General features: G+C 50.4%; 1 protein-coding gene across 9 annotated transcripts in view; it reads right to left on the bottom strand.

The window, feature by feature from the left end:
• Positions 1-3,048: 3,048 nt before the first annotated feature.
• Positions 3,049-11,843, bottom strand: part of GALNT6 (polypeptide N-acetylgalactosaminyltransferase 6) — a 32,482-nt gene continuing 23,687 nt past the window's right edge. For all 9 annotated transcript variants that reach the window (XM_045523524.2, XM_010964307.3, XM_045523520.2 and 6 more), the window contains 6 exons: positions 9,951-10,068; positions 8,281-8,481; positions 7,636-7,767; positions 6,941-7,042; positions 5,770-5,922; positions 3,049-4,733 (listed from right to left, as the gene is read on the bottom strand). In XM_045523524.2, the coding sequence (XP_045379480.2) occupies positions 4,620-4,733; positions 5,770-5,922; positions 6,941-7,042; positions 7,636-7,767; positions 8,281-8,481; positions 9,951-10,068 (820 nt within the window). In that variant the 3' untranslated portion in view covers positions 3,049-4,619. The remainder of the gene's footprint in view (positions 4,734-5,769; positions 5,923-6,940; positions 7,043-7,635; positions 7,768-8,280; positions 8,482-9,950; positions 10,069-11,843) is intronic.

The raw sequence follows: 11,843 nt of genomic DNA, 5'->3' as shown, positions 1-11,843 counted from the left end.
CAAGAAGGGACAGCTAAGTCTCCTTTCCCCTAGCGGCAGATGGGATGTGCCCCCAGCATGCAGAGGTGTCAATCCAGGGAGACAAAAGCAAAGTAGATGCCTTGGAGAGAATTCTGGCGGAGGAGGGTAATAGGAATCAGGTTTGGGAAGACTCACAAGGAGAGCGGAAAAAAAAGAAAAGAAAAGAAAAGAGAGTTCCCAGGGGAGGAGAGTGTTGGGCGGGTTAGACAAGGGAGCCCTCAGGATGGGGAGATTGTGGGCTCTGAGGGTGGAGGGCAGAGGGAGCAGGGGTTGGGGAGCAGGTGCATCCCACAGTAGGTGAAAGGATCTGCCCTTCAGAGTCAGGAGGGAAGGAGGGAGGTGCCGTGTGCCTTGAATTGGGCGGAGAACTCTCGGTTGGGAGGTCCTGGAGCAGAGGACTGTGGGTGGAGCTGGGATTTATGCAGAGAAGCCAGGAAGCCTGGGGGAGGCAGGAAAGTCAGCCAGTCCACCTGGGGGCTTTTGTTGCCTAGATACTCGGGAATTCAAGCTGCATGCCTGCAGGTGTGGGAGAGGCCTGGAAAAGGCTGGAGAAGGAGTTCTGTACAGGCTGTCACCTTTTCAGGGTCTTGGGGTGTTCAAGGGAACTGCACTCTGATGCTTGGGTAACCTGGAAGGCTCCCTCTCCAGCCCACCCCCCAGCATTCTAACACCCGGCAGACCTGGGGAAGAGGGCTGAGCTGGCTGGGGAACCGGGCCTCCTTTGTCTTTCTCCTCCCACTTCCCTGCTTTCCCTAGAGAGAAGGGAGACAGCTCTAGCCGCAGGATGAGGAGTCCAAGAGGAGGCTTGAGGGCCGCCTAAAGGTTATCCCTCCACATCGCACACTCCAAGGGAGCCTTTGAGGGTAGTCTCAATATCACTGCCATCTCTGTACCCTGGGGGAAGCCCAGTCTGTATTTGCTTAAAAACCAGACTGTCTAGGACTGCATTTAAGGCCCTCATGCCGTTGCCTAATCAACATGCCCAGCCTCATCTCCCACACTGGTCAGGCTTTTTTCATCCTTACTCTTAGAATGAGTCATAGAGGAGGGCTTCAGCTTCCATTTAAAGGCACTGCATTCCTTCTAACTAAGCAACACTAGTTCTGGGAATGCATCTTTTTGAAATAAACACAGGTACAAAAATAAATGTATGAGGATGTGGGTTCTAGTACAGTTTGTCACAAAGCTTGTCACCAAATTTGGGAAAACCTAGGTATTCATCAGTAGGGGAAGTTTAGAGAAATTGGGTTTAATCATATTAAAGAATACTATACAGGTTTTAAAAAGAATGAGTTAGATTTAAATGACCTGCCATGAAAAGATGTCCTTGGTATATTAAATGAGGACATTAAGTGACAGTGTGGTACTGTGTGTGTGTGTGTATATATATATATATATATATATATATATACACACACACACACAAACACATATATATTTGTGTATTCATAGAAAAGGGGTCTGGAAGTTTTATATTTAGCAATTACTACTTTGAAGCAATAGGTGTGGGAGCGTTGTGAAGATCAATTTCACTTTTTAAACTATTTTTCTGTGTTGTTTGACTTCTCCACAGTATTACTTTTGTAATTAAAAATAAGAATATATTCTGGGACATTTATCTATTTTTGGCAATGGCACCAATACTCTTCAAGTGGGAAACAGCTCCCCAGAGGGGACCAGCCATTCAGTGCTACGGTGAGCGGCTCCTGGAGCCAGGAGATAATACCACGGGGCCAGCTAGCACCAAGGCTTAAGCAGGATTTAAGCAAGGATCTAAGGTTTTAGGGTAGCTCTGACAACGGTCAGAGGGATAGAGGATTTTAATAGTGCAGATGTCAAGTTAGGGCAAAGCCAGCCTTGGCTAAGGGGAGGCCATGAAGCTGGTTTCTTGAGCCCTCCCCCGCCCCATTAGTGCCCTCTCCCTCCCTTACCGACCAGCTCTCTTTCCGAGTCCTCCCTTCACCCGCAAACTTGGCCTCCTCGCTAGGCGTGCCATGAGGTCGCCTCTCTCTTCTGCAGCATCTCTCACTCCCTGTAGGTTACTGTCAGCTGACTGCCCCTGGGAGAGGGTGTGCTGTTGTGGGCTGGGGTGAGGAAACCTAGCACCACGGTAGGGCACCTCGGTTGGGCGTGTATTGTTAAGACTGGGCTGATGCTACAGAGAGTATGAGGAATAAATGGCAAACAATCAAAGCCTGATAAATGTTATCAAGAATAGGGCTAAGATTGGAGTTAGGGACTATGGCTCCCTAGGGCCTACTGGACTTGTTAGCATGGCATTCAAAGCCTTCTCAGTTGGGCCCCAGCCCGCTGTCCTACAGGGAACAGCAGGAACAGTGCCTGAGGCCCACTGCACTTTTGAGGCCCATGAAAATGCTTTCATTTCTTTTAAAATTAGAATACAGTCAGCTTGGGTTATATTCATCTTTATACCAATAAAGTTGTAAAATACACTATTTAGTATTTTTTTAAATGAAGGCCGAAGTGCCCAGGGCCCACGAAAGCCCTAGTGTGGTCCTGATCTTCCAGCTTCTACATCCACTGCTCCCTCACCCTGAGGTCCTCCTGGTTCCCCAGATCCACTTGGACCTTTATCTCTCTGAGTTTTCTCACACTTGAGATCTCTGCTCACTGAGCTCTTCCCGCTTCATGACCCATCCTTCGAGGTCTAAGGTCAAAAGTCACCATCTTTGTGAGGCTTCCCTGATTTCCCTCAATAGAAGAAATTGTTCTTCCTCACTGAGCCCATCTCTGAACAACTGCAGGCTTGGCATGACTTGCGTACATCTTTTCCCAACCAGACAGCGCGTTCCACGGGGGACAAGCCTCATCTTATATCTTCATGTCTATGAGTGCTTGACATAGTGTGTAGGCTAGGTTGGGGGCCAGAGGATGTTTGGGTACAAGAGACAGTGGCTGTACAGAACTTTTCAGATGTGTGTGATTCTTCACAGCTTGAATCAACTGATCCTCCAAAGGGATCAGCTCAAGGACAATGCAGGGGAGGAGGAACCCACGCAAACTTCCTTTACCAATGCCATAAAACCTTTATTTCTGCTGGGATCTCATGTCCAGTTCTCTTCTCTTTCTGGGGAAGAACTTTCCCCTTTCCCCACTCCAGGATACATCCTGGCCACTCTCTCCTCTCCCTTTGGCTGGGCTACCCCAGGGAACCTAGGAGACTTCCTATGGCAGCAGCTGCGGTGGGGCGTTGCCCAGGGAAGGAGAGGCAGCGTGGTCCTGCGGCACCCTCACCTGGTGATGCCCAAGATGACGGCCTGCTACTCAAGGTCAGATGCCCTCCTGCCAGGAAGGTGAGTCCTCTGGACAGTGGGGGCTCTTTAATTCAGGCAAAGCAGCCGTGCATGGTGGGGTCCAACTTGCTTGGAGAAGAGCTGACCTGCACAGCTTCACATAGGGACTTCTTGCGAGAACAGCAGACAAGACCAGTCATGCAGTTGTGCTGGACATTACCCGCTGTCCCTACTTCCTCAGACTTCCCAGGGCTCCTGCTAGTCTTATCTGGGTCCTAGCCTCAGGGCTACCAATACCTGGTTGTGTGGCCGTGGGCAAATTACTTCACTTATCTGGCCTTGATTTCATAATATGAACGTGATAGGGTTGGACTAAAACAATGGTTTTCAAATTGTGCTTGCAGATCTTTGGAAGTTCAGGGGCTGCTGGGCATGGCCCTCACCTACTCTCATTTTCATCTTTGGCTACTTTGCCATTATATATGGAGCACTGAAAAAAGGTTCTGGGACTCAAACCTGAGGATAACTGGCTCCATAAGCTTTCTTTCAAAATGAACATCCCAGGATCCCCAAATTTGGTCTCCCTCATGGCTACCTGGCTCCATGGTTCTAAGCTTTACAGAAACCAGACAGCCAGAAAAGATCACAGTGTGGGGAAGAGAGAATGGGGAGGCTGATGGCTAGCTGCCTAGTGTTCTTGGGTGGTGTCAGGAGCACTGGCTTAGCGTTCAAGTTTGAGCCTCAGTCTCGGCTCCAGCCAGCCACTAGCTTTGGGATACAGACAAGCTCCTTTACTTCTCACTGCCTCAGTTTTTCTGTCCATAAAATGGGCCTGGCAGTTCCCATCTCTCTCACAGGACTGCTGTGCAGATGAAGTCAGATAAAAGACTCCTGTCAGGGTGCTTCAGGTCATGTTACCAAGCGAGACTCTTAGACCTCTAAGCCCTCTGTTCAGAATAGACTATTTCACTGGATTCTGCAGGTGTACTGGATGACTAGGGATTCAGGGTGTGGCTACAGAGGTGCTTCTGTTGAATTCAGCACTGTTGCCCTGGGCCCTACCCCAGCTGCCTTCTCTGCTTTGGAAGTCTGTTTCTAAGACAGAAGGAAAGCTCTAGGCCACATAGGATATGTTCTAATGGTCTCTTCCACCAACATGGAGGAAAGGAAATGGGCCCAATGTTGTTGTAAGGAACAGGAAGGTCCTGCCTTGACAGCCACTAGGTTTGAAATCCATCTTTAAGGCCAACAGGAAAGCTGATGATCAGGTTCTCAAGCATCCAGCTCCCCAAATCCTGTTTCTTGAGAGGCTTGAGGGAGCCCCCACGGGGGCTGCTCCAGGGCCTAGACAAATAGCCAGTGTTGGCGGGGATCACTGGGGTTGCAGGAGGCCATGGCTGGCTTTTTGTCCTCAGATATCAGGCAGGTACCAGATCCTGAGTTCCTGATGAGTTGGTCCTAAAAGATGACATAGCAATGGGTCAACCTGGACCTCAGACCTCTGACAGTGCCACCAGGCGGACAATGAGATAAGGACAATAGACAAAAGGCTAAGGGAACCCAACAAGGCACAAAGAGAACACTGCCAGTTCCTTTCCTTGGACACCAGATACTCTTGATGGGATGGGTTCCTGAGTTTCCACCTGTGTCTGGTGCCAATTCCCTGCCCTCAGCTTTGGCACGAGTGGCTGGAACAGAGAAAGGCAGGACCACGGGCTAACTGAAAAAATGCTTTCAGGACCCCCCTCCTCCAGATGGCCAGAGAAGACCTGGGCCATTGCTGCCCACCCCCACCTTCTGCCTTTGATCATGTTTAGACCCCCCCTTCTCTAAGGCTCCTCTAGCCTTCCCAAGGTTAGGCTCCTCTTCCCCTAAGCCAAGAGCTGGAGCTTGGGGTAGAGTGGGGTGTGGAGGCTCACTGGGGGTGCTAGTTTGGGCCCAGTGCTGTAGAAGTTACATCATCCATCTTGAGGCAGTGTGGTGTAATGGAAAGAGCCCACGCTTTCGATTCAGACTTATCGAGGTCCGAATCCCAGGCTGGCCATTTACTAGTGGTGGGTCTTGGGCCAGTCACAGACTTGCTGAGCTTCAGCTGGCTCTTCCATAGTAATGGGGACACCACACTGGAGAAGAGCCTCTGAAAGATTAACCAAACCAATGTATGTGAGTGCACAGCTCTGCTTGGCACACGGACGCCAGGCAGGAACCACGAGTGACGCTTCATCTACTTGAGTTCAGCCTGAAAACACTTGAACCATGACAGAGCTGACCTTGGACCATAATCCCCAACCTCATCTTTATATCAACCAGAACCAGCCATCACCAAACATCACTCAAGGCCCAAGAATCCTGCCTGTGACAAGGCCCATGGCCTCTATACTTTCTACACCATTTGGATCCTCCTAGGGGATCTCAGGCGGAAGATGCAGAGGAAAGGAGTGGGCAGTTGTGGCCTCTGGTTCTTGATTCTGAGCTTGCTGGGCAGCGGACTCACCTGGGTCAATTCCCATTCCTCATCCTTGGGCACCTGGCTGTTCTTGCCAGTGAAGTGGCAGCTCCTAAGGCCCAGCGTGCCGGCACTGGCGTGTAGACACAGCTGCTTTGCGATGTTGTGGCGAAGGTCCCTCTGGGTTGTGTACTCAAAGTACTAGAAGTCAAGACAAGAGGAGGTCCTGAGGGACAGGCGGAGAGTTTGCCCACCACCTGCCAAAGCCAACTGCCCTAAGATGCCAACCACAGGTGGCCTCTTGGTGGGGAAAGTGAGTGGGTGCCAAGGCTTTAGTCATTCATGTGCCACCTTCAGGATTTTGACCATATCTGGTTATACTGGAGTAGTAGTTACTTCAGTTAAACATTTAACTTAGCTTCATTTTAGGCATTATCTGTGAAATCATGTGTTTGATATGCTAGTTTTTTTTTGTCTAATAGGTTATTATTAAACTTTTAAAAAATGTTCACCAATATGCCACCTAAAATCACCGTGCAGGGCCAGTGGTATGGGAAATTGCTTTAGAATGACTCTGTCTTTATTTACATAAGTCGGCATCTGGTTTAGTGTCCCATGCCACTCCTTTCCTTGTTTCTGCTCTGTTTCAAGTGCCTTTTACCAAATGATGGGCATTCAGGGTAGATTAAGGGGCTGGGGTCGTGGAGATTACTAGTTGTTCCTCAGGGAAGAGCTGGGCTTTGTAGTGCGTGGGGGTCAATTTCCAGAACGCCAGGTAAGTGTGAGATGTCAGTAGGTGGTTTTGGGGTCACTGATAGGTGGCAGGATCAGAGTGGTAGCTTCTGGGCAGGGGAGGCATTGAGTGGATGTAAGGGTAAGTGCTCAGAAACTTTCCAGTCACCTAAAAACACTCAGCAGCTGGCATCCTCCAGCAAGCCCTCTCTGATTAACCATCCTCCCCTCCCACCTCCTCTTAGCAGCCAGCACTGGTGCCCAGCGCTCTCTCCAGTCCCTGATCCAAACTTAACACCCTGTCTGTCTGTGTCATGCATTCCTCCTCAGACTGGGAGCTTTCTGAGGGTGGGGATGGTATCTCCTCCTCTCTCTGGGTCTCCCCCAGCCTAGGCCCCAGGAAAGGCCTGTTTTGAGTGGAGAAAGGGACCCCTGGAGAGAGAGGAGATGCCCCAGAGACAGGCTTCTCCTGGGTAGGACTGCGTACCTGGTTACCGCCAAGGCCGTGGCAGGTGTACATGATGAGGGGTTTTCCCCCATTGTTGTTCTCACCCACGTCTAGGCATTGGTCCACACCGAGGTTCCTGATCTGCAGAATGTGGGGGACCAGGAGAGCACAGTTAGGAGTGTTTTGGTTTGTGGTGTGGGGTCTACCTGAGATAAATTTGCATGACTGGATCTCTCTGTGATTTTTCTCCTCTGCTCATTACCCAGGTGCCTGGAGTTAATAGCAAAGTGAGGTGCAGAGCCCACGGGCTGGGCAAGGGCAGGATGGGCAACCGGACAGGTCCCTGGGGAAAGCCCTCGGCACGTGGGATGCCTTCTGAGCAGTGGTTCCCAAAGTCTGATCCCCAACCATCAGCATCACCCGAGGGCTTGTGAAAGATGCAAATTTTCAGGCCCCATCCGAGTCCTACTGAATCAACAATCTGTGACTTAAGGAACATTCCCGGTGATTCTGATGCATGTAAGGGTCTGAGAAACACTGTTTAGGGGGTTGGTTCCTCTTTATAAGGTTTTTAGCTATCTCCAGAAGCCCAGAGTGGCCTCTCAGTCCTCCTCCTGGACAAAGGAGTGTGGGGAGTAACACTCAACTCTTGTCTGTCATCCAGCTGTGGGGCAGATGGTCCTGAACTTCTCCTGGGGGCTCTGAAATAATGCACATTAGTTCTCAAGACTCACAGCTCCATAGAAGGTGGGCTTCAGGTCAGGAACAAACATCTCTGGGTAGATGTTGTTTAGGTACCAGGAAAAGTTGCGACAGTGTAGTTGTTGCCTCAGCTGCAGTCGTTCCGAAATGTCACCGAAGGATTTCTGTCAACCAAGTGAACCCCTACGGGTCAGTTCCACCTGCCTTGATCTTCTTGTCTGGGTGGAGGCAGCCCAGAGTTTCTGGGGCCACCTTCTCCTGGAATGGGTCTCATGCTCATTCCTGCTCAGGACCTGCTGGGGCTACTGGCTCAGCCCCACATCAAGTTCCCAACCCCTGCCTTTGGGACTTTGGGACCCCCCACCCAGGGCTCCCCTTACTCCCTCATCTCCTGTGACTTCCCAGTCAGTTTTCTCCCAGTCCTCAGAGCAAAGCCATTGCTCTTGTAAGAATTTCTTCCTCCAAATCTTTTCTCCACACTCCTGAAAGATGCTGGGGCTCTCCGGGCAGGGACAACCAAGCCTCCTCTCCTCATTGTCTAGCCTTCAAAATAGAGCCTCCCTGGCCCCACCAGATGGTGGAGATGCGTGGGCCTCTAACATTAAGCCTTTGACCAGGGTCTGGGATTCTACGCTTCTCTTTATTCAAACCCCTCCTTAAACATCCTTTCCTCTCACCTCTCGGGCCATCTTTGCTGCTTGCAGATTCCTCCGGTAGAAAATCTCCTTGTAGCTATCCATCCAGACCTCGGCCAGGCGCACCTGGTTGCGAGCAATGACATCAGTGCCCTTGGGGAAGGTGTGGGGGCTCTTGGTGCGGAACACGTGGCCGACCACAGAGCAGGGGATGATCTCCAGTTGGCCCCCACACTGCCACACCTGCCGTAAGAGGATACGGGATGGGGTTTTCAGGGGGTGGATGGGACAACCTCCCCCCCATGCAGTTCTGTTCCACTCCCAGGGCACCATACCCCAGGTCCACGGACTCAGGGAAATGCTGCTCTGTCTCCCTGGAAGAAAGACATTGACCAGGCTTCTTTGCAGGCCATAACTACTCAGTCCCTGGATCTCTGATGCTGGTTCACTCTGATTTAAGCAAAGGGAAGTTTGCAGGGTCCTGAGGGTTACCAGGGCCCACTTTAGAGAAAAGACAGTTGGCTAATTTTGTATCTGAGCTCTGGTCACTTGGCTTTTTCACTTGGAAATGTGATTTTATCAGCCCACTTAGGTGTTATAGGAAACACAAGCACCTCCAAATCAAGATCAATTTGTGACCCAATCAGAGCATCAATTCATTAATTAATAGCAAGGCTAGTTAACCACAGGTGGTCTGTGGTAATCACCTGCACCTTGAGCACATTAGCTTCCTTAGAGGGAGACTGAACAGAGGTCAGCGGCTCAGAGATGAGCCTAGGATCAGAACCCTGGGTGTTATGGTGACTGGGCTGGTTTACATCCCTTCTACCTGTGTCTTTTCTTTTTCAAGTTTTCGGTTGGGAGGTATGTTGTTATTAATTTTAGTATAGCAGCAACAGAAATACATAATCATAGCCACTGTAACAGCAGATATCAACGATGTGCTTAATGTGTACCAGGCACCGTGAGAGGGGACTTTGTCAACAATCTCATTTACTGGTTAATTACTCTCCACTGAATGGGAATTTGTGTAGATTTCATGGAGAGGCAATCCTTTCTTCCTAACCTAATCCTGATTTGCTTTATTCCTGGAATCCCTCAGAGTTCTGGGGTCCACCAGAATTCGGACCATCATCTCCTACAGTTATGAAGAGTTTGCTGAGCAGAGGGGAGGGAAACTCTAAAGGCTACCAAAGCGTGTGTCCTCTGACCTGGAAACCGGAACCTGATTTTTTTCGGATGGGGCTTTGCTGCCCTCAGTAGGTGGCTCCATGTGACATAACCAAGCAGAAAGACACTGAAACCTCCAGAACTGATCAAGGTGCTTTACACACAGCAGGGGCTCAATCAGCCTTCACTGGAAAAAGGATAGTGACTGCTTACTGACCTGCTCCACCTTCACTCTAACCCTCTTCCCTCAGACATCATGAAAAATGTCATCAATCCCCAGATGTCCAGTCCCTGTTACCCCTATTATCCCTTCCCTCTGAGGAGTTCTGCCCAGGAATTTGTTCCCAGTTGTCCAGTCTGATGCCCAAAGCCCGACTGTCCTGGAAGGGATGGGGCAGAGGAAAGGTGGAGCCCTTACAGGAAACAGCCACCTTTTCAAGTTCAGTTCCAGATGTGACATCCCTGCCACTGCCTAAGAGACAGGTGCTCAGGCTGTCCCCTGGGATGTGATGGTTCCCCCAAGAACCCCTCTTCACTCTCACCCGGAAGGACATTTCCACGTTCTCCCCTCCCCAGATCTCCATCTGATTATCATAGGTACCGATGTGCTCAAAGTAGGACTTGGAGATGGAGAAGAGGCCACCAGCAAACGTCGGGGATCTGGAGAGACAGAGGGAGAAGCATGTGCATCTTCTGGGGGGAAGAGGAGACTGAACCTTGCGTGGAATGCTGTGGACTCACCACTAACGCCTCCTAACCTACCTCCTAACCTACCCCCTCCTCCTTTCCTCTCTCCGGGGATGTGCAGCCCCTCTTCCACTAACTTATTCATTTAGCAAGTGTTTATTGAGCTCTTATTATGTTCTCTTCACCTTCTAGGACCGGGTCAAGGAGAGATGTCATGATCATCACTCTCTTCTAAAGGGCACTCATTCATTTGTTCAACCAAGGATGTATTAAGAACTGGCTACCAGGACCTGTATGATATGTTAGTCATACCAAGTTAAGAGAAACAGCTCTTGTTCCCTGCGAGCTCAATGTAGCAGCAGAGGGTAAAGCCACCATCATTTACTTTTTGGCAGCAAATTTCCTGAAGCATAGTATGTACTTGATAATCAGAATCTGTGTAAAATTGTTTTTGGAAATAGATGCTCCAAGAAACAGAGTAGGAAGTGAGACAAACTTGGACTAAAGGGAGCATTTGGAGGTTAAAAAAAGATTCTGGCTTTCAGACAAAGGCAGGGAGGCACAGACTCATGTTTAGATAAATTGACAAAAACATCTTGAACTTAGATACCACGTTGCTCATAAGAGGGGCTGGGCTGAGGGTTGAAGGCGGGGGCGGGAGATGGGGAGACGGACAGGAGTTCGTATGTAATCATTAGCTGTTGGCGTCTGTGCCAGGCCAGGCTGGCTTGGATGGGGCTTTGCTGCCCTCAGTAGGTGGCTCCATGAGGCACAGCCAAGCAGAAAGACACTGAAACCTAGAACTGATCGAGGTGCTTTACACATAGCAGGGGCTCAGTCAGCCTTCACTGGACTGATTGGTCAAGGCAACTACACAGGAACCTGACCTTGGTGCTGTCCTGAGGTTGGCTCCTGCAGCCGCTTTCTGGAAGAAATTTTGGTGGGAAAACCCTCCTGCTCAGGGAGGCTTTCTTTCACAGTTTCGGCCTCTACCAGGGGTTCTAAGCCAGCCCAAGTAAGGCCAGGAAAGGCTCCGGGAGTCCTGCGGCCCCAGATGAGCATTTTGGTGCTAACCTGCTGCTTTTTGAGTCTCTCCCCATCCTGGACCTGTCTTTTGGCTTTGAGATTCTGACCGAGACTCCATTGACAAATGACCTCTGAGCTCCTGTTGCAACCTCTGGAAACACTGTATTTCCTGACCTACTTCCTAGGATCCCCTGGGTCCTTACTTCTCCTCTTGGCCTCCCATTAACTTTGGGAGTGGAGGATGGGAGGGTGCTGCCTGTAAGCCTCCTGGTGGGATACTATGCAGAGTGCCTCAGGCAAGCCATGCGTGCCAACAGGGCATTTGGACCAGGGAGCAAATTCATTCCTCAAACACTGGAGCTTTGTCTCCCAGTTGTATGGTCCTTGGACACTGAAGCAGGGGATGTCAGTGATGGGTGGGGGCCAGGTGCCCTGTCCCTGACCGTGCCACTGTGTGCCTGGCCCCCAGCTTGGGGGAAGGGGGCCTTGTTGCTGTACATCCCAAACAAAAGACAGCTATGAATCAGGCAGAGGGTCAATAGGGAGTCCCCATTTCTTCTCTCTCCTGCCTTCTCCTTTCCCCTCTCCCCTTTCTGTTGCTTCTTCTTCTAAAGGAGACAGAGCAGCTGGCTGTTCAGAATCCATGGGATTCCTCTCTACCGAAGCTCTGGGCAGCATTTCTTAGGCTTTGGGGACATGGAAGGGGAGGAGCTCTAACTCTC

This window comes from Camelus bactrianus, chromosome 12 (genome assembly GCF_048773025.1).
Source record: "Camelus bactrianus isolate YW-2024 breed Bactrian camel chromosome 12, ASM4877302v1, whole genome shotgun sequence".
Taxonomy (NCBI): Eukaryota; Metazoa; Chordata; class Mammalia; order Artiodactyla; family Camelidae; genus Camelus; species Camelus bactrianus.
The sequence above is the reverse complement of the archived record's forward strand: the minus strand, read 5'-3'. Positions and strand labels throughout refer to the sequence as shown.